This window comes from Enhydra lutris, unplaced genomic scaffold (assembly GCF_002288905.1).
Source record: "Enhydra lutris kenyoni isolate GAN:26980312 unplaced genomic scaffold, ASM228890v2 scaffoldscaffold9, whole genome shotgun sequence".
Classification (NCBI taxonomy): domain Eukaryota; kingdom Metazoa; phylum Chordata; class Mammalia; order Carnivora; family Mustelidae; genus Enhydra; species Enhydra lutris.
In genome coordinates, this window is record NW_019154093.1 from 34,975,542 (window position 1) to 35,002,317 (window position 26,776).

Here is a 26,776-nt window from a genome sequence, read left to right on the forward strand (position 1 = left end):
TGAGGAAGGACATAGTCAACTTGAACAATGCTTTCAACCAATTTAACCTGATTGTCATTCATAGAACACTCCACCCAACAGCAGCAGAATATATATTTTTCTTAAGTGTACAGCGAAATTTACATGTAAGTTTCACATTCTGGGCTTTAAAACAAATCTCAATAAGTTCAAAAGGATTCAGTATAAAGAGTTCACCTCTGATCATGATGGAATTGAATTAGAAATCAATAACAGAAAGATCCTTGGAAAAGCACCAAATATTTAAACACTAATTAGTATGCTTTTCAATAATCCACCCATCAAAAAAGAAATCAAAGGAGAAATTAGAAAGTATTCCGAATAAAATGAAAATGAACATACAATATATTAAAGTTTGTGGGATGCTGCCAAAGCAGTACTTAGAGAAAAATTATAACACAAATCCCTCTATTCATAAAAGAAGAAAAGTCACAAATCAATGATCCCAGCTTCCACTTTAAAAAGCTAGGAAAAGAAGAGCAAATAAAACCAAAGTAGAAGAAAGAAAAGATCAAATTGGAAATCAATTATATAGAAAACAGAAAAACAGTAGTGAAATAAAGAGAAATCAAAAGCTGGTTCTTTGAGATCAATAACATTGATAAATTTCTAGCCAGACTAAAGAAAAAAGAAGAGAGAAGATATAAATTACTAATAGAAGGAATTAAAGAGGTGATATCACTATAATAGTCTATAACTATTAAGGGATACTAAGGAAATATTACTATGCCACTAAATTTAGTAACTTAGATGAAATAAATTCCTTTACAGACACAAATTACCAAAGTTCACTCAAGAAGGAACTGATAATAATATAATGATAACCCAATATCTATTAAAAATTTGAATTTCTAGTTAAAAGTTAAAAATCTTCCCCCCCAAAAAAACTCCAGTCCTAGATGGTTTATTAATTCCATCAAACATGTAATGAAGAAATAATGCTAATTGTATGTAAATTCTTTCAAAAAAGTAAAAAGGGAATACTTTTCAATTCATTCTGTAGGATTATCCTAATACCAAAACCAAACAAAGAAAATAAAACTATGGATAGATATCCCTTACAAACAAAGAAGAAAAATCTTAAACAAAATTTTAGTATACCAAATCCAACAGTAGATTAAAAGTATAAATCATGATCAAATGGGATTTAGTTCAGCAACAAAAATTTAAAAATCAATGTAATTCATCATATTAACAAACTTAGAAAGAAAAACTATAGAATCATCTCCATAGATGTAGAAAAAGTGTTTGACAGAAACCTAACATCCATCCCTGATAAAAGTCTCATCAAATGGTAATGTAATGGGTTCTCCTCAATGTGACTGATTGCATCTACAGAATGCTTGCATCATACTTACATCATACTTAATAGTAAAAGGACTGAAAAATTAAAAAAATTTAAAAAAAATTAAAAAAAAATAGTAAAAGGACTGAATGCTTTCTCCCTAAGATCAGAAACAAGAGAGGGATGTTTGTTTTCACCACCTCTATTCATCATTGTGCTGGAAGTTCAAGCCCGCATAATCAGGAAAAAAAAAAAAGAAATAAAAGGTAATCAGATGAGAAAGGAAGAGGCAAAACTCTTTACTTACAAACTACATGATTATCTCAAAGTCTTTAGGACTTTGAGGACTTTAGGACTTTAGGACACTTCAAGGACATTTCTCAATCCAGCACCATTGATATTTTGGGTCAGCTAATAATAACAATAATAATAAATATAATAAAATTATTATTATCATTATCCTTCTCCTCTTTCTTCATCCCCTCTCCTTCCTTTCTTCTTCCCCTTCCTCTTCTCCTTCCCCTTCCCTTTTTCTTTCTCCTTCTTCTGTGCAGAGGAAGACAGAGTTTCCTTGCACATTGTAGGATATTTAGAAGGATCCCTGGCCTCTGCCCACTAGATGCCAATAGCTTTCCTTCCCATGTCCTACCTCTTAGGGTTGAAACAACCAAAAATATCTCAAGACGTTGTGAAATGTACCCTGATGGTGAAACATGCCCCTCTCTGCCAACACTGAGAACCACTGTTCCAGAGTCAAGGTGAAATGTGATTACAAGAATTTGAGAAGGAAAGCAGCTAAGAATACAACTACAGTGGTAGAAGTGAAACATAATAAAGGCTTGAACTACATTAGCAATGAGTAGGCTTGGACTGAAAGGAGTAGGACAGTAAGACTTAAATATCATTGGGATGATAGGGTAGAAAAGAGTAGGAGCTCAAGGTTTGGTTTGCATAATTAGGTGGATGATGGTATCACCAAAAAAGATGATCATAGTACATATAACAGAAAACATATAGGATATGTTTCCTTAGATGTCTGTCATAGTTACTGAGTTTTCTGATTCCAAAGAACTTCCAGATAAAAAGAATGAGAAAAAGTAGAACTTCGTTAACTGCCCTTTGATTTGATTCTGGGCTTGTAAGCATGAACTTAACTGGTCTTCCTGATCCTCAGAATCATGAGTTACCACTCGCATTGGAATAGAGGACTGTGCAGTAGTTTTGGTTTCTATCAATATGATAAAGTAGCAGAACGCCCAAGAGGAGCAAGGAGGGGCATCCAAGTTAAACATGAACTTGTAAAGGGAATCCTTCCACAGTTCCTCAGAAATACAGACCTTTCCTCTAGAAAGCAGATAAAGACATGGTACAGCCAACTGGAATGTGCCATTCTACCTTAGTTTGGCAGCTATGTCTACATTTGCTTTATTTTTACTTACAACATATAACATTTATTAACATGCTAAGACTTTTTCTTGCTTTATATCTTAGTACATTTCAATTACTGGAAATTGTTATATGCAATAGTAAATAATGGACTGAAATAATTTACCTTAGGATGAAAAGCAAAACACATTCCAGGAGCCTGTCGAGATATCAGAGCTTCACCTTTTTTTTCCTTTTCCCCTCCCCTTTTGCTGTTGCTAGTAGTAGTTCGCCTTAAATGCATCAAATCTTTATTTAAAGAAAAAAGATATGTCTTATTTACCACATGAAAAAGTATTGTATATATAATGTGTGTCCCTTCTACAAAGAATAGTATGATTTCTGCCATCTTTTGCACGTGGTTAGGTTAAAATTAGCAAATACCAGAACAAGATGCTCAGAAAAAGCAATGACTAAGCCCAGTTTCTTTCTTATGTAGCCAAACTCAAACTGGTCACCTCTTACACGAGGCTCACTAGGAAATTTAAGGCAGCACATAACAAGAAAGATAATTTGATTGATAGATATATATGTATATATACATTCTTTTTACCATGACAGTCTAGTCCTTTCCGTATCACCCATTTGGAGATTCTTCCATCTGCTGATATAGAAACAAGTATTTCTCTTTTGTCATCACCTGTTGTCCCTCGATCTTGTTCTATCCACTGTAGTTGCCATACAGGTCCCAAATGTTTTTGAGGTGATTCACTAAAATGGAGGAAAGCACTAAATACAGAATCATTGTCATAATTTTTGAAAGGACATGAGTCTAAGTCATAAGGACAGCTCCCTGGAGCATTGTGATCTACTTATAGAATGATGACTTTATTGTTCAAAATTGGACTTCCACTCTAAGTATTTCAAAAAAACAGGGAAAATAATCATTTTGTCACATAGTATTTTTTGTTATTCACATTTCTTACAAAAGGAAAAATTTTACTGCCTCTAATTATATTAACTGCCATAACAGAAATACAAAAGAAAATATTTTCTTTCTTTTCAGAATATATTTTCCTTACTCTCTTCATTTACTTTTTCCTGAATAAGTTATTTAAGTTTATTTTGGACACATTGAGTATAAGTATCTTCACCTTTGTAAGGGTTTTTTTTTTTTTTTCATAGCATAAATGAATAAATTATTTAAATCTTACTTAAATAAACAATTACCTCACCTTTCTTTCTATGTTTCAGGTTTGCTCACTGACTTGATTCTCTCTATGGTCAAGATTTAACATTTTTCTGAAGAATTAAAATTGCTTCTCAGATTACTGTTTTCCTATAGAATAATGGGCTGCTCTGTTCATAGTACTGACTCTCTGGAGTTTTTTATGCAAACCTTCCAAAGCAATAGTTATGAATCTCTTTAAAATCATATAGTTTTGGGTGCCTGGGTGGCTCAGTTGGTTAAGTGACTGCCTTTGGCTCAGGTCATGATCCTGGAGGCATGGGATGGAGCTCCGCATCAGGCTCTCTGCTCAGCAGGGAGTCTGCTTCTCCCTCCGACCCTCCCCTTCTCGTGCTCTCTCTCTCTCTCAAATAAATAAATAAAATCTTTTAAAAAATAAAATAAAATAAAGTCATATAGCTTTGATCATATGGTAAAAGTTATAGACCCTCTTCCCAGAAACAAGCACAAAGGCTTGTGCTTACAAAGCTATGCAAATATTTTCAACGTTAAGCTTAAGGACCGTGCTTTATGCCTATTTTCAGGTCTAGCTAATTATTCAAACACTAATATAAATATACTACTTCATTTTTGCCCTGATCTATTATAAAAACCTAATATATTCAATATCTTCCACTTTTAACTTTTTGTTTTCTCAATATCAGTCATTCATTCATTTATTCTTAATCGAACACTTACTATAATCCTATTACATGCCTGATATTATGTGACAGGCTGAGGATACAAAGGTAAGACTTAATCCTTCAAGTTGCTTACAACTCTTCAGGAAGATGTACGTGTATATATATACATATACGTACATATACAGTGTAGTAAGTACTATGATAACTAATACAAATGCACAAAAGAATGGAATGGGAAGGTTACATGGAGGGTGTGACACCAAAGCAATAAAGGGTACAAACTTTCAGTTACAAGATGAATAAGTTTGAGAGATCTAATATGCAGTATGATGACCATAGTTAATATGTACTATATATTTGAAATTTGCTAAGAGAGTAGATCTTAAGTGTCCCCCCAACACAAAAAAGGTAACTATGTGAGGTGATGGGTGTATTAATCAATTTGATTGTAGTAAACATTCCACAATATATACGTATATTAAATATTTACATTGAACCCCTTTAAAAAATCAGATGGTACAACCTAAATGTATATGATTTTTATTTGTCAATTATACTTCAATAAAGCTGGGGAAATTTTTAAAAAATTTTTTGAAAGAATAAGCATAAACGGTCAAGGAGGTTGGTGAGGTGGGCAAAGAACATGCAGATTTTAGGATAGAGTAAATGAGGAATTATTAAATGTTTAAAAAATAGTGGTATCACTCTCAACAACAAAAACATTCATTCAAAACTAAAAAACATCAAATTTTTACTTCTCCCTAAAAAAAGCACATATTATGTGTTACCTAATATTATATGTTTACCTAATTCTTGGATTCTCACCTACTATCCAGAACTGGAACATTACTGTTGCTCTGCACATTATAAATGGCAATGTTGCCATTGTGATAGCCAACTGCTAGGAGATTAGGTGCTCCAATTGAGAAATCCACAGCAGTAACTCCATGTGGACTCTGATAAATGCGTTCTGGCCACTGGATAAAAAAATTATATTACATTTTAAATTTGGTTTTGCAGGCCATAAAAGATAGAACATAATGGTGGCTAAATGGTAGACTGTCTGGTGGCAGGGGAAACATAAGAAGAGATAGTCTACATTCAGTTACTCCTCTCCCCCGACTTCCAGTATAGATGAGAACAAAACATCAATTAGTTATTTCCTTTATGTTGGTGAATCCTCAGAACTCAATAATTTTTAAGAAATATAGCATGGCCTTCTCTAATAATTATCCTATTTTGGTAATCTTTCTGCAGGATTTGTATGATCACCATAGATCACCTTCTTTAAGAGACAAGTATGGGCTCCAAACAAATTATCTAGCAATGTTCCTATCTTCCAGTAACTGTTTCAGATGCTTGGATTATCTAGACATTTCTAAACAGTGGATAGAAGAAGCTCCAAAAAACTCTCTAAGGTAGTCTTTTCTACAACTCTGTGAAGAGTTTTATTGTTTTATTTAATGCCTAATCTAAATTCTTTCCTGCTTCTAACAATCTATGTGGAAAAGAAGACAACTTACTGATGATGGATCTTATATCAATTCTTCCATGTTTAAAATTGCTTCTTCCTTCCTTTCTTTTACTCTACATAAACCCAGCTTCCTAATAGAATGGGGATATTTGTAAAAGCTCTAATTATTATTTTTTTTGCCCTCTGATCCTTTTCTAAGTTTTCTACTTTATATTTCAGTTATTAATTAAAATTAATAAAAACCTGCAAAGTAACATATTGGTTACAACTGTTTGACAAAAATATGATTGATTCTTATTATTCTTGAAAAATTCATGCTAATAACATGGTCATATTCATCTATCTCATGTATTCAGGATAGCAGAAATCTATCTTATAAGGTGATGATTTATTCATATATTAAGAAACAACCCAGTATTAAATGAAAATTAATTTTCAAAGGATTTTCACTTACAAATTTATTCTTCATTTTGATAAAAAATAATGGTTCGATTCTGGATCATCAGATCTAAGAGCACACAGTAAATGTTCAATAAATATTTATTAAATGAATTTATCCTTTATCAGCAAAAACAAATTTTAATTCTTACAGATTAAAACCAAAGAAAATAAAGTCTTTCTTGGTCACTTTTTTGACTTTAATTATCACATACAACTATGTGTTTTATGAGAATTATGTCAACATTTAATTGACTAAAAATGGGTTTATTCCTATTTGGTTACCGTAGGATTCTTTATTGACCAGCAGCAAGCCAATCCTCTTTTTTGCTCTTTAAATCCAAAGTGCCCATAGCCAACAGCCAAAAGGTCCTGAAAACCAGCAAAATACGTTTAAAATAAGAGAGGATGGCATAAAAATATTGGAAAATGTGTAAAGATGCATATTAATGAACTGTGTTAAAAATAGTGTTAAGAAATTTCTATTAAAAAATATATCTACTATTTTTATTTTACATCTCCATCTTCTAAAGCAAAATAATAATAATCATCATATTTTCAGACTAATGAATATCTAAAAAGAACCAATTGCTAAAAAGTTCTTTTACATATTGAGATACTCTTCCAAGATTGTATTACTACATTATATTTTATGGGTTTTTGAGAATGACCTAATTATTTCAAATATAAAGACAGGGTGCCATGAACTGAATTGTGTCTCTTGCCTTAAAATTCATGTGTTGCAGTCTTAATCCCCACTCTCATTGTATTTGAGGATAGGGCTTTTAGGAGGTAACCAGGGTTAAATGAGTTCATAAAGGTCATAATCTTAATCCAATAGGACTGATGGCCTTATAAAAAGAGGAAGAGACACCAGAGCTCACTCTCTCCACCACATGAGAGCACAGCAAGAAGGTGGTCATCTACAAGCCAGGAAGAGAGCCTTCACCAGTAACCAAATCAGCCAGCACCTTAACCCTAAACTTCCTGGCCTCCAGAACTACAAGAATATAAATTTCTGGGGTTTTTTTTAAGCCAGCCAGTCTATGGCATTTTGTTATGGCATCTCAAACTGATTAATAAAGCAGGTCATTTCAAGAAATACTTGTAGACAAAAATTTAATAACTGACCAAACCCAGGCTCATCTTCATAATCAGAATACCTTTATCAAAAATATATTATTATATTTTTTGCCACAACCCTATTTTCAAGCCAACATCATCACTCTATAATTTCCTCTGTCTTAAACCACTCTTCGTCACTATTCCTTTTACCCTGACACGGACAAGCTTTTATTAATCTTTTCTAGACTCAGCATAGGCACCACTTCTTCTGAGAAACATTCATAAGCCTCTCTTATGTATTCCCACACCACTATTTATTTCCTTTATTAAAGCACATAGAGACCATTATGCAGGCAGGGTCTATGTATGACTAAATTACTACTGCAACTCTAGTGCCTTATCAGAGGTCCTGGCACAGAGTGAATGTCCAGTAAGTATTTGTAGAATGAATTAATAAATGTGATAGATTATTACTGGTGAAGATAGATGTTTGTCATATTTGAAGCTCCATTAAAAATTATTTAACTTTAATCTCAATAGCAATATATTAACTTTTAAAATGCTAGTATATTCAGTTTCTAAAAATGATTTATCTGTCTTTATTATACAGTTAGTATTATTAAATCTCACTTACCTAACAAGATGTTTCCAAACGTAGTTTTATAAAGACCAATCCATACTTAAAGTGTTTTATGTTATTAAAAAATAATGTGCATAATTTAAATAATGTGTCACATAGATTTCTATAAAAATGATTACAAAACTTCTGTTTTTTAATAACCATAACAACTAGCATATTTGCACATAGTACCTTATAAGGTGTGGCAGCAAAATAATAAGGCTAATTCTTAAACATAGTACAATGCGGTTTAAACACACAAATTTGTTTTGACCACTTAAAAATACACTAAATATCTATTCCAAAGATATTGTCATTACACAAAAGGTTTTGGAATCTCTAATTGAGAATCATGTCTTCAGAAGCAGTTTATAAACCCCAGGAAAAAATAAGTCTCGTTACTCTATAATCTCTCTCTCTCTCTCTCTTTTTAACTAAAGAGAAGGAGGAGAGGGACAGAGAGAGACTCTTTAAGCAAGATCCATGCCCAGAGTGGAGCCTGACAGGGGGCTCAATCTCACAACCCTGAGATCATGACCTGAGCCAAAATCGAGAGTCAGACACTTAACCAACTGAGCCATCCAGTCACCCTTATAATCTTCTCTTTTTTAAAAGCAAAGCTACTATTCCTAACTTGGTGGTTCCTATAATTTGCCTCAAGATGATTTCTGGCAGCAGCGCAATTAAGAGCAAGAACCCTGGAGCCAGGGGTTTGGGCTTGGATTCTAGCTGTTTCACTTACTAGTTGTATAACTTTGGGAATTTAATAGATGTGTAACTTCTTCAGCCAAGTTATTTATCCTTTTTGTACTTCAGTTTCCTCATCATCATATTGGGGATAATAGTACCTAACTCAGAGTTGTTGTGTTAATTTAAGTAAAGTGCTGGCAATGGCACCTGGTACATAGTAAGTGCTGTTTAAATACTTGCTATTTTCGGTAGTAAAAGTTAATTTTAGGAATCTCAAAGTTATTTTGCACATTTTCAGAGTCACTAGAATAAGTATATACTTCTGAATATGATACTCTAAGAAAAATACAAATTTGGGTACACGAGTTTGATATATCTAAAAATAAATTGATTATATATGATCTTCTGGTTTACTTTTCAATGTCTGATATGGATTCAGAGAATACGGTGTCCCAAATACATCTCCTAAAATAAAAATATGATGTCTTCATTTTAAGGGGAAATTTTAGAACTATTTTCATTTTCCATTTTTGAAACATGAACTTGTAAAGGGATGTTAAAACTCTGGTTTATGTCAATTAAAATCCCTTGCCTAAAACCTGAGAAAAAGAAAACTTCATTAGTACTTGACAGTTATCTTTAAATGCTAAAGATAGAATTGTTAAAATGTTCAATAACCTACAGGATTTGTTTTATTCCAGGCAAGGCTGCTCACATTAAGACCTTTGGTTAAGTCACAGGAAAAGGACCAAAGTCGTTCCAAATTGGCTGGTATTGTTGACTGTTCTGTACTTATTTCTATTTCTTCTTCCTCTTCCTTCTTAACCTCTTCCTCTGTCTCTTGTTCAAGTTTTTCACCTTCTAGAAAGTCTTCAGGTTCTTCAGGTTCTGGTTCTAAAATTAAATCACAAAAAGAGATTATTTTCCTCTATACCTACAGAAGCCTGGCAAAGTCTCCAAACAACATCTCTATCTATGAGACACTTCAAGCACCAGTGAATCTGTTGGAACATATGGCCCAAGTGACAAGGCATTCCGAATGACCGCCTGGACCTGTTGTAGAATCCTGTTGTTCTGGGTCCCACTCAAAGGAGCACCTTTTCAGTTCACTCAGTTAATGAGCCAAGTAACACGTCCGGATGAGGAACATGTTGCCTCCAAAGAAGGAAGAAGTCTACTAGGCATTGTAACTTTTGTTTGGTTCTAAGAGGGGCAAGATGAAACAATTTATCCTTCACTTTGGTAGGTATATCTTGACATACCCCATACTACAAAAGACCCTTGGAAATTTGACTGATGTGGAAAGCCCCTAAAAAATTTTATCAGATTTATTTCTCACCCTCTGGCATGCAAATACCTTAACAATAAGTGTACTTCTTGTTCACTGGGTTCAGTCAGCATAATATCATCAATACTATGGACCAGTAATGGACCAGTGTGATATTTTGTTGAAGGGAAAAGTACCTGCAGACTCAATTATGACATAAAGCTAAAGAAGAGAGGCCTCAGAGGAAACCAACTCTGCTCACACCTCGATCATGGGCTTCCAGACTCCAGAATTATGAGAAAGTAAATTTCTGTTGTTTAAGCCACACAGTTTGTGGTATTTTGTTATGGCAGCCCTAGCAAACCAATACAGCCCCTACCTATTTCTCTTCTAGAGACATGATGATCAACTAGCCAATGCCATGGGTTTCTGTGAGTCAGACTATTCTGATTTCTGCTTTGCCTGCTATGGCAATCATAGCAGGCAACCTCCTTTTCCTTTGGTAATTAAGTGTTGCCACTTATCTCCTGCCATTCAGGATCCAGTTTTTAAGGATTTCAGTTTACTGGCAGCAGTTCCCACTGTAATGTCTGACCTACAGAGAAGAGTGACCACAGAGTTCTTCAAGGATGTTGGGATACCCCCTCGCAAATGTATTTCTCACAATTGTGGTAAAAGGTGTATTATCCTTCTGCAGTGGGTGAGAAAGTTGTCATGATAAATCCACCCTAACATTCCAATGTCCCTAAGCCTTAGGATACCTTTCTCTATAGCGTCCCAAAGCAGTTCTGACTTCAACTTCATTTAGTGAAAACCACATTTTGGTCCAATATTAGCTAACAAGAAAGAAAGAAAAAGAAAGAAAAGGGAAGGAAAGGAAAGGAAAGGAAAAGAAAGGAAAGGAAAGGAACAGAAAAGACAAGAGAAAATTAGAACCATTTCTAATCCCCTGAGCTCCAACACTGGGTCCAGAATATCTGCTTAGTGGACCCATATCAGTAAACTTGATCTGATGTAACTTTATATTCCTTCCATCATTACCCTACACCCTTAATATCCATTCCCACATATATTCCTCAGATTTCTGCCTGTATAAATTGGAAAAATCAGCAGTCAATTCTGCAAGAAGTCATAACAACCCCCAAAATGTGTATAGACCTAACAAGTTAAGTAACATGAAACAAAAAAAAAAATAGATCTGAAATGAGAATAAACAAATCCACAATTACAGTTCAGATTTCAACACTCCTCTCTTAATAACTGATAGAACAGGTAGACAGAAAATCAGTAAGGATACAGATAAATTGAACATCACTATTAACCATCTTGACCTAAGGACAATTATAGAACAGTCCATCCCAAAACACCAGTATACATATTCTTCCCAAGTATCATAACAAATTCTTTAAGATAGACCATATCATGGATCAAAACAAACAAAAAGACCTTAACAAATCTAAAAGAATAGAAATCAAAGTATATTCTCAGACCATAATGGAATTAAATAAAAAATTAATCATAGAATACAGATAGAAAACCCCAAAATATGTGGATATTAAGCGATATTTATAAATAACACATGGGTCAATGAAGTGGTCTCAAAAGAAATTTTAAAAATTTTTAATGAAATGAAAATACAACATATAAATTTTATGAAATTCAGCTAAAGCAGTGTTTACAAGGCATATTTTAGGAAAGAAGAAAATTAAATATATATTTTACATATGTACCACCTATTCTATTCCTAGGTATTGACCCAAGAGAGACAAAAGCAAATGTCCAAGCAAAGACTTATATACCAATATTCACGCCAACTTTATTTGTATGGTCCCAAACTGGAAATAAATATTGATCAACAGGAGAAAGAATAAACACAGTGCAGGATAGTCATACAATGGAATACTCATCAGTAATAAAAAGAAATGAACTATGATACATACTACATTGGTGAATCTGAAAATAATTTTGCTGAGTGAAAAGAAGCCAGATAAATAAGGGTATATAATGTATAATTACATTTATATAAAATTACATTTATATAAAATTGCTATATAGGGATATAAAGCAAAACAGTGGTTTCTTAAAGATGAGGTGGGGCAAGGAGGAACAGGAAGGAAGGATTCTAGAGGACATGAAGAGAAATTTGAGGGTGATGAATACATTCGGTACCATTATATATCATTGTATATATCATCGATTGTGATGCTGTATTAAAGCCTATTAAATTATATACTTTAAATATGTGCAGTTTATTGTATGTCACTTATACCTCAAGAGCTGTTAAGAAATAACAATGCCATATCACTCTTTAAATGAACCCAAGATAATATAAATATTGTAGCATTTTTTTAATTGTGAGAAAATTCATTGATATGTGTAGATTTTAGCTGTAGAGTTTAATAGGTTTTGATAAATATACACACCAATGTAACCAACACAACAGTCAAGATAGATAGAGAACATATCCATCAACCAAAAAAGTTTCTTCATGCCACTTTCCAAGTAAGCTCAACCCCCCACAGCCAAACACTGGTTTGATTTCTATCACCTCAGATTAGTTTTGTTTGTGATAGCATATCACATAAATGGGTTTGTTGGTATGTATTCTTTTGTGTCTGGCTTCCTTCACTTGACAATGCTTTTGAGATCCATCAAGGTTACTATGTATGTAAGTAGTTCATTCATTTTTTTTTTAATTTTTTATTTCTTTTCAGCGTAACAGTATTCATTGTTTTTGCACCACACCCAGTGCTCCATGCAATCCGTGCCCTCTCTAATACCTATTACCTGGTTCCCCCAACCTCCCACACCCCGCCCCTTCAAAACCCTCAGATTGTTTCAGAGTCCATAGTCTCCATGGTTCACCTCCCCTTCCAATTTCCCTCAACTCCCTTCTCCTCTCCATCTCCCCTTGTCCTCCATGTTATTTGTTATGCTCCACAAATAAGTGAAACCATATGATAATTGACTCTCTCTGTTTGACTTATTTCACTCAGCATAATCTCTTCCAGTTCATTCATTTTTATTCCTGAGTTGTGCTCCATCATTTGTTTATGCATTGACCTGTTGATGGACATCTGGGCTGTTTCCAGGTTGGAGCTATTATGAATAAAGTTGCTATGAGCATCCTTACATAAGTGTTTTTTGCAGACATATGTTTTCTTTTCTTGGGTGAATACCCAGGGACAGGGGTCACTGGGTGGATCTATGCTTAACATTTTAAGAAACTTCCCAGCAGATTTCCAGCATGGTTGTACAATTTCAAACTCCTACAGCAATATATAAAAAACCCAGTTACTCCATATTCTTGCTTGGTGTTGTCAGTCTTTTTAATTTTAGCCATTCCAACTAGTGTACAGTGGCATTTTGTTATGGTTTCAACTTGCATTTCCTTGACAACAAATCATGTTTAGTACCTTTTAAGGTGTCTACTGATTATTCATGTATATTTTAGTGAAGTTTCTGTTCAAATCTTTTGCCTATTTTTTATTAGACTGTCTATATTTTTTCAAAAGATTTTATTTATTTATTTGACAGACAGAGATCACAAGTAGTCAGAGAGGCAGGCAGAGAGAAAGGAGGAAGCAGGCTCCCCACTGAGCAGAGAGCCCAATGCAGGGCTCGATCCCAGGACCCCGAGACCATGACCTGAGCCGAAAGCAGAGGCTTTAACCAGCTGAGCCACCCAGGTGCCCCAAGACTGTCTATATTTTTATATGTGTATGTGTCCTTTACATATTTCTAATTTATGTCTTTGGACAGAGGTATGTTGTAAACATATTCTTCTAGACTGTTACTTGCATTTTCCCCCCTAAACAGTGTTACTCAAAGAGCAGACATTTTAACTACCTCAAAAGCCTTACCAATTTTTTTCTTTCATGTCTTGGGATTTTTTGTGTATTAAATAATCTTTTCTGATGCTAAGATCACAAACATTTTCTCTTTTGTCTTCTTCTAGAACTTATCATTTTAATTTTTTTTTTAAGATTTTTATTTATTTATTTGACAGAGAGAGATCACAAGTAGGCAGAGAGGCAGGCAGAGAGAGAGGGAAGCAGGATTCTCGCAGAGCAGAGAGCCCGATGCGGGGCTCGATCCCAGGACCCTGAGATCACGACCTGAGCCGAAAGCAGAGGCTTTAACCCACTGAGCCACCCAGGCGCCCCTCATTTTAATTTTTATATTTAAATCTATAGCCCATCTGAGTTAATTTATATATATGATATGACATGGAAGTTGAGGTTCATTTTTTTCCCATGTGGATATCTTATTGTTTCAGCATCATTTATGAAAAGATCAGTCTTTTAAAATTAGTTCACCTTGGCATATTTGTCAAAAATCAAGTGACCATATAAGTCTGTGTTTCTGGACCCACTCCTATTCTATCTCAGCCATCTATATGTCTACCCTTAGACAAATATCACACTTCCTACATTACTATAACTTTATAACAAATCGTTTGTGATCAGATAGGGTAAGTCAACTTTATTCTTCTATTTCAGAATTGGCTTGGTTATTCTAAGTTGTTGCTTTGCCATATAAAATGGGTGATCATTTTGACAATTTAATTATCTTTAAGGAAAAATTTTAAATACTAAGAAATGTTTCTTACTTTCACTCACATTTTCCAATTCTAGCACTCCATTAGTTTGTGTAGATCCTAATTTCTGTTATTATTTTTTATCAGTCTGAAGGACTTCCTTTGACACTCCTTGCAATGCTTGTCTGCTGGCAATGAATTCTCTCAGCTCTCATTTGTCTGAACATGTGTTTATTTCACCTTGATTTCTGAAGGATATTTTCTCTAAGTGTAGAATTTTTTAGCACAGTAAAAATGTCATTGCATTGTCTTCTGGCTTCTGATGAGAAATAAGGTCATTGTTAGCTTTATTCTCCAAATGTCATGTTTTTCTCTGGCAATATTTAAGATTTTTTGACATACTACTTATGATGTGCCTCAATGTGGTTTTCATTGTGTTTATCTTGTTTAGGTTTCATTGAGCTTCTTATAATTGGTTTAAGATTTTTTTAAGTACGGAAAATTTTCAGTTACCTTTCTTCAAATTATTTTTCTGCTTCTCCTCCTCTCTTTTCCACTACTACGAACCCAATTTCATGTATGTTAAGTCACATGACCTTGTAACACAAGTCACTGAGGCTCTTTTTTCTTTTTTTTCTTTTTAGCCTTATTTCTCTCTGTATTTCAGTTTGGAATGTTCCTACTGCTTTGTCTTTAACCTCACTGATACAGATCTCCTGGTCTGATAAGACCATCCATTGAACTTTTCACTCAAGTATTAGATTTTTCAATTCTAGAAGTTCAGTTTGGCTCTGTATGTAGCTTTCATTGCTTTCCTCATTATATTCTTATTTCCCTTTAAATCCTTAAGTATATGTTAATAGCGTTTTCTTTAATAGACTTATTTTTTTAGAGAAGTTTTACATTCACAGAAAAACTGAACTTAAAGTAGAGAGAATTCCTCTACACTCAAACTCATATGTGCACAGAAAAAAATGGAACTTAGAGTTCCTCTACACTCAAACCCAGATACATGCACAACCTCCCTCAGAATCATCATCCTGCACCAGTGATATATTTGTTATAATCAATAAACCCACAATGACAAATCATAATCACCCAAACTCCATAGTTTACATTAGGGTTCACTCCTGGTGTATAAATTCTATGGTTTGGACAAATGCTCAATGACATGCACTCATGATTATAGTAGTCACAGAGAATAGTTTCACTGCTCTACAAATCTTATGTTCTCTGCCTATTCATTCCTCCCAGCCCTCAAGTCCCTGGCAACCAATGATCATTTTACTGTCTCCATATTTTTGTCTTTTCCAGAATGTCACACATTTGGAACTATACCATATAATGTCTTTTTATACTGGCTTCTTTCATTTAGTAACATGCATTTAAGTTTTCTCCACACCCATTCATGGCTTAAACATTTATTTCTTTTTTGTGCTGAATAATATTGCATTGTCTGGATATGCCACAATTTATTTATCCATTCACCTATTGAAGGAGATCTTGGTTACTTCCAAGTTTAGGCAATTATGAATAAAACTGCTGTAACCATTTGTGTGCAGGTTTTTGTGGGTATGTAAGTATTCAACCACACTGGGTAAATACTAAGGAGTGTAATTATGGACCATATGGTAACAGTATGTTTAGTTTTGTAAGGAACTGCTAAACTGTCTTCCAAAGTGGTGGAACTATTCATCGTGCAATCCCACCAGCACTGAATGAGAATTCTTGTTCCATATCTTTGCCAGTATTGGTGGTGTCAGTGTTTTGGATTTTCATCATTCTAATAGGTATGTAGTGGTATCTCATTGTTGTTATAGTTTACAATTCCCTAGTGAGCTTTGATGTTGAGCATCTTTTTATATGCCCATTTGCCATGTGTATATTTGGGGGCGGAAGTGTCTGTTAATGTCTTTTGCCCATTTTTTGATCATGTTGTTTTTCATTATAAAGTTTTAAGAAATATTTATATATTTTGGATGAGTCCTTTAACAGATATGTCTTTTGCAAATATTTTCTCCAGTCTGTGACATAACTTCTTATTCTCCTCATAATGTCTTTTACAGTGGAGAAGTTTATCATGCCTTTGGTGTTAAATCTCCAAAGTCATTGCTATACCTTAAGATTATTTAGATTTTGACTCCTAGAAGTCAACTCCTATGTTGGCTTCTAGGAATTCTGTAGTTTTGTATCTTATATTGAAGTCTATGACCTATTTTGGGTTAATTTTTGTGAATGATAAAAGGTTGGTGTCTGGATTCTTTATTTTGCACATAAATGACCATTTGTTTCAGTACCATTGGTTGAAAAGATTACCTTTTCTTCATTGAATTGCTTTTTCTTTTTTGTGAAAGATCAGTTGACTATAATTATGTGGACCTATTTGGGGGCTCTCTATTCTGTTCTGCTGAAATATGTGTCTCTTCTTTTGTCTGTACCACACTGCCTTCACTACTAGAACTTTACAAGTGTTGAAGTCAGGTAGTGTGTGTCCTCCAGCTTTGCTCTTCTCCTTAAATATTGTGTTCACTATTGTGGGTACGCTGGACAAAATTCAACACCCATATATTTTTTAAAATGTTTAGAAAACTAGAAAGAGGCAGATTCCCTCAAACCAACAAAAGGTATCTACAAAAAGTTACACCTAACATTGTATTTAATGACAAAATATTGAATACTTTTCCTTAAGCTTAGGAATAAGACAAAGATATTTGCAGTCTTGGGGCAGGTGAAGATATCTTAAAGAGGACATGGAAAACATTAACTACAAAATAAAAAAACTGATAGATAAGACTTCATTAAAATTAAAAACTTCTACTATCAAAAGAAAAACATATTGGTAAGTTACTGACTTAGACTAAAGAATTGTAATACATGTATCTTTCAAAGAGCTTATTCCAGAATATATAAAAATAAACTCCTACAACTTGATTTTTAAAAAGAAAAGATAATTCAATTTAAAATGGCAAAGGACGGGGCATCTAGGTGGCTCAGTGGATTAAGCCTCTGTCTTAGGCTCAGGTCATGGTCTCAGGGTCCTGGGATCGAGCCCCACATCAGGCTGTCTGCTCAACCGGGGGCTTGCTTACCCCTTCCCCTCTGCCTGCCTCTCTGCCTACTTGTGATCTCTCTCTCTCTGTCAAATAAATAAATAAAATCTTTAAAAAAATGGCAAAGGACTTGACCAAACATTACACAAAGGAAGATATATAAATGACCAAAAAAAGCACATGAATAAGTATTCAACATGATTAGTCTTTAAGACAACATTCATCAGCCTTGATGAATCTCAAAAACATTATGTTGAGGGAAAGAAGCCAGACACGAAAGAATACAAGTAGCCCTGGAACAATATAGGTTTGAACTGTGTGGGTCCATTTATATGTAAGTTTTTTTAAAGGGAGTTAACAGCAAAAGCCACAAGGCATTTATTTGCAACTACCCAACCCACTCTCCAAAGATGGAATGGAAGGCAACCAGCACAGAGGCAGCACTTGCTACATGAGTGCCAGGGGAGGCCTACTGAGGGAAGGTCTGCAGGTCACCATAAGTGAGGGTAGGGTGGTCAGGTAGCGCATCCAGGGCTAGCAGGCAGAAGGCTGAGCTAAAGCAGAAGAATACACCCAGAGGGCAGTGATGGCCTTGTGCACAGAGCCCCACAGAGTCCTCTACCCACTGGCTTCCAGAGCTGCTTCAGGGGAGCCATGGGCCTTGGTCCTGTTGCAGGCCCTAGTGCAGATTCTTCCCTGTGGTGGTTGTGCCCATAATCTGTAACCCGTGTTGGCTTCAGGTCAGAATTAAACAAAAGCCTTACCTGTATTACCAGAAACCCCAGCATTATGAAATCTATTTGGGAACTATCTGTCCTATAATGGGAGGGATGCTGGATTTCTTTGAGTTCTTTTACCCTCTCTCTTCTTGTGAAATCAGAGTTGAAGAGCACCTATGGGGTACTCTTATCAAAAGTTCCATCACTTATGTGCTGGCCAATTTAAATACATATGACTGGTTACCTCCTGATACCCTGCTATATTCAAAGAAATTCTGTATTCACCTTTGTGCAAAAAGAGAAAAAGAATAACGGTAGTTAATGTGGGGCAATAGCCCAAGGGCCAGTGGAGTAGGAAAAGTCAATATCACCTCAAACGGAAAATGTGGGGACTCATCCACAAGTGTCTTTGGGGGCAGGAATTAACCTATACATTCTGGATGGTGCGGCACCCAGCTGACCTTGGCATGGTGACTGAGGATGGCACTGCCTGGTAGAAGCTGGACTGGTGTCCGTGGATATCCTCTTTTACCAATCCATAAATGATATTTTTGCTCCAATATCTATATTAATGAAGTCTTTGGATAGGGGAAAAAGGAGCTTCCCTAGATTTTAATTTTATAATAAAGGCATTTTAAAAAGAAAAAAGAGAGAGAGCAGCGTACTCCTGTTTGGCTGCAGCTGAAATGGCCACCTCCAAGTAGTACACCTGGTATACAACTCTAGGCAGTGGTCCAGCTCTGCTGTGCCTCTAGACTTCCTCTACCACCCATGGGCCCACCCAGCAGCGGCTGCTGGGCAGCTGAGGCCACCAGACTACAGAACTCTGTCATTCTGGGACCGGCCCCTCCCACTGCCCCTGGCCCAGGCTAGTGTATGTACAAAACTGTAAATGTATTTTCTTTACCTTATGATTTTCTTAATACCATTTTCTCTTCTCTAGGTTGCTTTACTGTAAAAACACAGTATATAATACATATAACCTACAAAATGTGTGTTAACTGACTGTTTATGCTATTGGTAAGGCTTCCGGTCAACAGTAGGCTGTTAAGTTGTGGGGGAATCAAAAGTTGTACTGTGCCAGGGTCATCATCCCTAAGCCCTGCCTTGTTCAAGGATCAACTGTACTTACTATATGAGCCCCTTATATGATATACCAAAACAATTAATCTATGATGAGAAATATCAGATTAAATGCCTATTTATGGGGGTTAAGGTTTAACCGGAAGATAGCACAAGGAAAATCTTAGGGTTTATAATTTATTCTAGGCAATGGGAAGTTACTGCAGTTTTTTTAACAGTTAAGTTACCATGTTCAAATCCAAGTGTAGGATACATCAGCAGAACAGGATAGTAGAGTGGAAAGAGAATTTGAATGAGATCAGAAGAACTTGTTTGAATGCCTACCTTTGTCATAGGCTCTAAACTTGGAAAGTTTCTATGCATCTCATCTTCTTCATTCAAAAAGTGAAAGGTTGAGTTAATCTCTAAAATCTTTCAAAATATTCTGTGAACATGAGTTGGGATTTAGCAATGAGAACAGGAAGAATGCCCTTGCAATACAATTAAGGAAAGATAATAAGCACCAGAACTTGGAAGGTGTCAGTGGCAATGGATTGGGGCTTTACATATGAGAAAATAATTCAATGCAGGGGCAAGAGAGAGAAAAAAGTCACAGAAGCTTATGAAGATTTTAATCTAAGGGACTGCCTCTTTTTGTGGGCTCTATAGTTTGAACTCTAATGTTACTTGGATGTTCAATGCTAAAAGCTGTATAATATGTGTCTTTCAATAAGTGATAACCCAGTCTGGAGGTTACATTTAGAAATAATTCCACTTAATTCTTTTAATTATTTGAGCTTGTCTAAACGTGATTTTTTTTTTAAAGATTTTTATTTATTTATTTGTCAGAGAGAGAGAGAGAGAGAGGGAGAGAGAGCAAGCACAGGCAGACAGAATGGCAGGCAGAGGCAGAGGGAGAAGCAGGCTCCCTGATGAGCAAGGAGCCCGATGTGGGACTCGATCCCAGGACGCTGGGATCATGACCTGAGCCGAAGGCAGCTGCTTAACCAACTGAGCCACCCAGGCGTCCCTAAACGTGATTTTAAAAAAGATTTTATTTATTTGTCTGAGAAAGAGAGAGAGAGAAAGAGAGAAAGAGAGAGAGGACTCGTGTACAAGCAGGGGGAGAGGCAGGCAGAGGGAGAAGCAAGCCGAGAGAGAAGCAGGCTTCCCACTGAACAAGGAACCTGATGTAGCACTCGATCCCAGAACCCCGGGATCATGACCTGAGCCAAATACAGACACTTAACTACTTGAGCCACCCAGGCATCCCCAAATGTGATTTTTAAAAATACCTTTTAAAACAGGAAGCTGACGATAAGCTGCAAGTTTGGGCTGAAATAAATTTTCCATTAGAACTCGTTCCATAAAAAATAAATCCTGACGAAACTTGTCAGATTTCATTATTGACTCTGAGCGATCCTCTTCATCATCATGGATTTTAGTCAGAATTACGTTTTCTATATCCATTAAAGAACTAGCTTCACTGTCTGAAAAATACAAACATGACGCAATGATAAAATAATTTAAATAGTATTAGATGATTCATGTATTCTAAGTATTATAAAAATCACATTTTGTCAGTACTTGTTTTCCTCCAATATTCAAAACTTCAATAGACACTTATTGAATATCTTTCATGTACCAAGCACATGGAATATATACATACATTATCTCATTCTGGAATTCTTAACCACTAAAAAATGTATTATCAGAAGATAAACAATGATAACTTCATAGATAATTTATATCTGTATACATTGTTATTCAAATTTAAATAATATTATTAGTCTTCACATGGAGGTCTGATTTGATTGTAGTTTTTTAGAAATGCTACACCACTGTGTTAATTTTTTTTCTGATGCTAAAATAAACTACAAAAACTTAAGTGGATTAAAACCATGCAGATTTATTATTTTGGAGTTCAGTAGGTTAGAGGTCTGACCAGGTCTCATTGGCTAAAATCAAAAAGTTGATAGGATTTTGTTCCTTTCTGGAGGCTCTAGATATTCATTTCCTTATCTTTTTCAACTTCTAGTGGCCACCCACACCTTTCTTGGTAGACAACATCTTCACATCTCTCCAACCTTCTTCAGTCATTACATCTCTCTATGCCACAGCTCAGAAAGCTCTCTACTTTAAAGTATCCATATGTTTAGATTGGGATCTCCCATCTACAGAAACTACAGCAAAGACCCTTGGCCACATTTTCCCCTCCTTTCTGCCTCCTGACCCACGCTGGTGCTTCTCTTATAGCCCACAGCATAGAACGTCCCCTCCTTTTGAGATCCGTGAGTAATACAAGCTATCTTTTCAATGGCAGTGGTGTCCTCTTCTGTTGGCCTTGCCATGCCTAAATAATAATAAAATCCACAGTTAAAAAGTATCATCTACAAGAAATCAATTTAAATGTAAAGACGCAGATAGATTAAAGGTAAAGAGCAATATATACTATGTTAACACTAATCAAAAGAAGATGGAGTAGCTATATTTAATTTCAGACAAAGTTGACTCCTGAGCAAGGAAAATTATCAGAAATAGAGAGGAGCATTGCATAATAATAAAGAAGTCAGTTCTCCAAGAAGACACAGCAATCCTAATCATTTATGCAGCAGAAAACAAGACTACAGAATATTTAAGGCAAAAACTGATAGAACTGCAAGGAGAATCAGACACATCCACTGTTATAATTGGAGATTCTAACACTATTTTAATAGAATACATGTTTTTTATCAAGCTCACTTGGAATGCTTGCCAAGCTAGACCACATTCTGGGCCAGCAAAGCAAACTTCAACATATTTAAAAGAATAGAAATAATACAAAGTATGCTTTCAGACCATAGTGGAATTAAACTAGAATTCAACAAAAAGATACCTGGATAATCCTAAAATATTTGGAAATTTTAAAAAAATACATTAAAAATAAGTCAAAGAAGAAGTCTTAAATGAAATTTTAAAATATTTGAAACAAATCAAAGTAAAAATATAACATCAAAATGTGTGAGATTCAACAAAAAGAATGCTTAGAGGGAAATTTAAAACACTGCATGCATATATTAGAAAAGAAGAATGATCCAAAAATTAGTAATCCAAGCTTCTATCTCAGGGCACTAAAATAAGAAGAGTAACATAACCCTAAAGCTAGCAGGAAACAAATATATATAAAAATTAAAGCATAAATCAGTGAAGTTGAAAACAGAAAATCATCAGAAAAAAATCAATGAAATTAAAAGTTAAGTCTTTGGAAAGATCAACAAAATTCATAATCATCAGTCACATTAACCAAGAAAAAAAAAAACAGAACATAAATTGTTAGTATGAGCAATAATAGAGGTGTCATCACTACTGATCCCATAGACCAAAGGAATAATAAGAAAAACTGTGCATAACTCTATGTTCACAGATTTGATCACTTAGATGAAAGGGAACGATTCGTTGAAAAGACATAACCTACCAAAACTCACACAAAGTGAAATAGATCATCTGATTAGGCCTAACTCTGTTAAAGAAATTAAATCAATAATTCATAAAGTTTCAAAATAGAAAATAAGCCCAGATGGTTTTGCTGGTGAATTAAATCAAACACTTAAGACTTGTTTATACAATCTATTTCAGAAAATAAGTAGAGTGAACACTTCCCAATTCATTTTGTTAGGCTGTCATTACTCTAACACCAAAACCAGGTGAAGACATTACAAAAAAGAAGAATTACAGAACAATATTGTTTATGAAAATAACACAAAAATCCTCAACAAAATATTAGCAAATCAAATCTAACAGTGTATAAGAAGAATTATATACTCCAACAAATTAGGGTTGGTTCCAGGTATGCAAAGTTGGTGCAACACTTGAAAATCAGTTAATGTAACCCATCCCATCAACAGGCTAAAGAAGGAAAATTACATTAGATTCAGAAAACTCTTTTGACAAAATCTAACACCCACTATGATAAAGAAGTCCCAGGAAACTGGGGTACCTGGGTGACTCAGTTGATTAGGCACCGGACTCCATTTTGGCACTGGTTGTGATCTCGGGGTCATGATCTCAAGGTCCCCAGATTGAGTCTCAAGTCAGGCTCTGTGCTCAATAGGGGGGTCTGCCTCTCTCTCTCTCCCTCTGCCTCTCCCCCCACTCACACGCACACTCTCCCTTTCTCTCTCTCTCTCTCTGTCTCTTAAATAAATAAATAAATCTTAAAAAAACCAAACAAACCAAAAAAAAAAACACCTCCCAGGAAACTAAGAATAGAAGTGAATTTCCTCAACTTGATTTTTAAAAAAATCTGTGAAAAGCCAAAAAAATCTATGAAAAACTAACATATTTAATGGTGAACACCTGAAAATTTCCACATGAAGGTAAGGAACAAGGTTAGGATGTCGCCTCTCACCACCTTCATTCAACATCATACTAGAAGTCCTAGCTAATACAATAATTTGAGGAAAAGAAATAAAAGTTATACAAATTGGAAGGAAAAAAACTTTGTAGATGACATAGTTGTTTATGTAGAAAATCCAAAAAAAGTAAAAAAAAAATTCTCCAATTAATAAGCAATTAGAGCAAGGTTACAATATATAAGTTTAATATACAAAATCAATGGCTTTCCTATAAATGAGTAATGAACAATTGAGAATTTTCTGAAAATGATAAATTCTCTTTAAACTTGATTTTCAAAAACATTTCCTGATTTACTATTTTTAAATATTACATTTGTTTTTGGGTAAAATGGGTGAGAACAGAAATATTTCAATTTAGTTTATGAAAATTTGCCAAAACTTTACCAAAACTTGCCAGGGTTTAATTACTCTGAAATAAAGACTACCCTTTATATGTAGTGATATCATTTCATAAGAAAAATGACTCCGAGTTTAGAATAGGGAGAGTAAAACTGTATAACTGCATAACCACAAAACAATCAGAAGTGGAATTTAACAAATTTCCTATAACTGGACTTTGTAAAAATTCTTCCATGTTACTAAGTATATTTGGAAAGTTAAAATTTTGCATTGACTTGAATTAAAGCATTTAATCTCAAAACTTAGAATACTAAAAGCTAAAGTTTTAATGTAGGATTTCTCCATGTTAGTAATATTACATTTTTGCCACGTAATTTCTTGTCGTGGGGGCTGTTCTGTATATCAATGGGTTTTTTCCTTGGCATTGACCCAAAAGATGTCCTCATAGTCAGGACAACCAAAAATGTCTCCAGATACTGCCAAATGTCCCCTGGGGGAAGTAAAATTATCCCCAATTAAAAGCCATAGTTGTTAATTTATCTCCATTTTAATCTGTCACAAAGTTAGTATACACTTTTTCTTAGAAATTATACAGTCTACGGAAAGAAAGAGAGAAAATTATGGAACCCATATGTTCCTATATATATGAGAGAGAACTTAAGAGCAAGTAAAGAAGCAACAGAGGAAGATAAAATCTTTGAAACTCTTGACAGTTATCCAAAAAAATTAAATTTTTGGTTCAGAGTCCAGGATGATGCGAAAGAGTAACAATGCTATTTCTGAGTAAAAGTTGTAGTTTCATGTTCCACCAGAAAGTAAGTATTGTAACTGGTAAGAAAGAATTTATTTACAATGGCATGTGAAAACATCATTTAAATAAAAACTGAAAGAGTGTTCGCTTAGGCAGCAATATAGTAATATTGGAAAGGTACAGAAAAGATTAGCATAGCTCCCATGCAGAGATGACATGCAAATTCGTGAAACACTCCATTTAAGAAAAAAAAAAACTGAAATAAATGAAATCTTACTTTTTTCTATAGTACTCCCTGGTACTCTTTGCTCATGATCTTTAGAAGCTATACTTGCTTTAGTATTTGATTCAAGCATAGATTGTTTTGTTGGTAAAGATGAAAGCTCCATAGTATTATAAGAATCATACAAATCCCAAGTACTGGACATTATACCTAAATAAAGAGAAAGGTAAAAGTTATTTTAAATCAAATTCTAATAAATTAGCTTATACATAACTAGTTATAGCAAAATCTAAGATAAGAACATCTATTGCTTAAGAAATGAATACTATTTTTTTTACAATAGCAGAAAGTAAAGATAAAAAGAAATAAATCATGAGAACAAGTTGAGATCTTTAGCTATCACACTTTTTGCATCTACATATACATTAGTGTTTTAATGATAACTCCAAATTATCCTCACCATCCTTTCTGATCCCCACACCTCTCACCCCTCTATCCCAAGCTGATGGTGCATAATCTCATCCGTCTGTCAGTGTATAGGTCTTGCTTGATATGGACCTGGACAACCATGTCACAATAAGGATTTAATGTTCTTTTAAATTCTATAGAACTTTTAATTTATAATCATCTAATTCCATTTTTATCACAAAAAAATCTCATATGCTTATGTAAAAAGATTATACTTGTTGGGAAATTGGTTGACTGTTCTCAAGAAACTTGTACAGTAATATGGTTATTACCTTCCCTTTTTAAAAATTTTTGTTTGCACTGGCTATAATTTTTTCAAATGAGCAAATATAACAATGGTCTCCAAAGACTGAAAATGTTATTTATCTGCAAATTAAAAAAAAAGTTCCAACCCTTTTCATTATTGATATAACAATGAAAATTTCATGTAGCAATTATTTTATCAGTGACCATGTAATAAAATATTTCTATGTGCTAAGCTTACAAAAGTTTAAAGTACAGTAATTTAATAATTCTTTTCTCTAAAAATCAAAACAAGACCTGGATATAATAAATGCAACTACTTCATTGTTATGACTTTTATTTTCATAAAATAAAATGAAGGAGCTTTGGATTTCACAGTGTTTTCAATTAGTGAGAATGTTAACTCACAGTTCATAATAACATTTCTATTTTATTGAACTTATTTTAATAATATCTAACAAAGTTATACACAGAATAAATACCTCATCTATTTTGCTGAATTGAAAAGGATACAATTTCCATGTTCATAAAGTAAAAGACCATAAAAAGAAATTATGTCTTTGAATAATGAATTGCCTAACCTTCTTTTTCTTACTTTAACTGAAAGTTTAGTAATTTGAGTATATAGGAATATACTGTTACATTGTCAGCAATAATTGCTACATAAATAAAGGTACGTGTTATAAATGAGCAACATAAAATGTTAGGGTGATTTAAAGTTGTTTCTTGTTTGAAGATAAATAACATTGGTAATTTTAGTTTGGGTACCATCATGACATTTATACATTTGAATAAATTAACCTAAGAAATAAAAAAATCTCATACCACATGCCATAATATTATGTAAAAAATGAAACAATAAAAATAGTGATTGCTTTTTGTTCATTTTTGGGG

General features: G+C 34.2%; 1 protein-coding gene across 2 annotated transcripts in view; it reads right to left on the minus strand.

The window, feature by feature from the left end:
* The window catches only part of LOC111143440 (WD repeat domain 78), an 88,317-nt gene that overhangs the window by 14,305 nt on the left and 47,236 nt on the right, over positions 1-26,776 (minus strand). For both annotated transcript variants that reach the window (XM_022497181.1, XM_022497182.1), the window contains exons 7-13: positions 25,226-25,381; positions 20,760-20,954; positions 9,509-9,720; positions 6,738-6,824; positions 5,366-5,517; positions 3,282-3,439; positions 2,856-2,977 (exon numbers count right to left, since the gene is read on the minus strand). In XM_022497181.1, the coding sequence (XP_022352889.1) occupies positions 2,856-2,977; positions 3,282-3,439; positions 5,366-5,517; positions 6,738-6,824; positions 9,509-9,720; positions 20,760-20,954; positions 25,226-25,381 (1,082 nt within the window). The remainder of the gene's footprint in view (positions 1-2,855; positions 2,978-3,281; positions 3,440-5,365; positions 5,518-6,737; positions 6,825-9,508; positions 9,721-20,759; positions 20,955-25,225; positions 25,382-26,776) is intronic.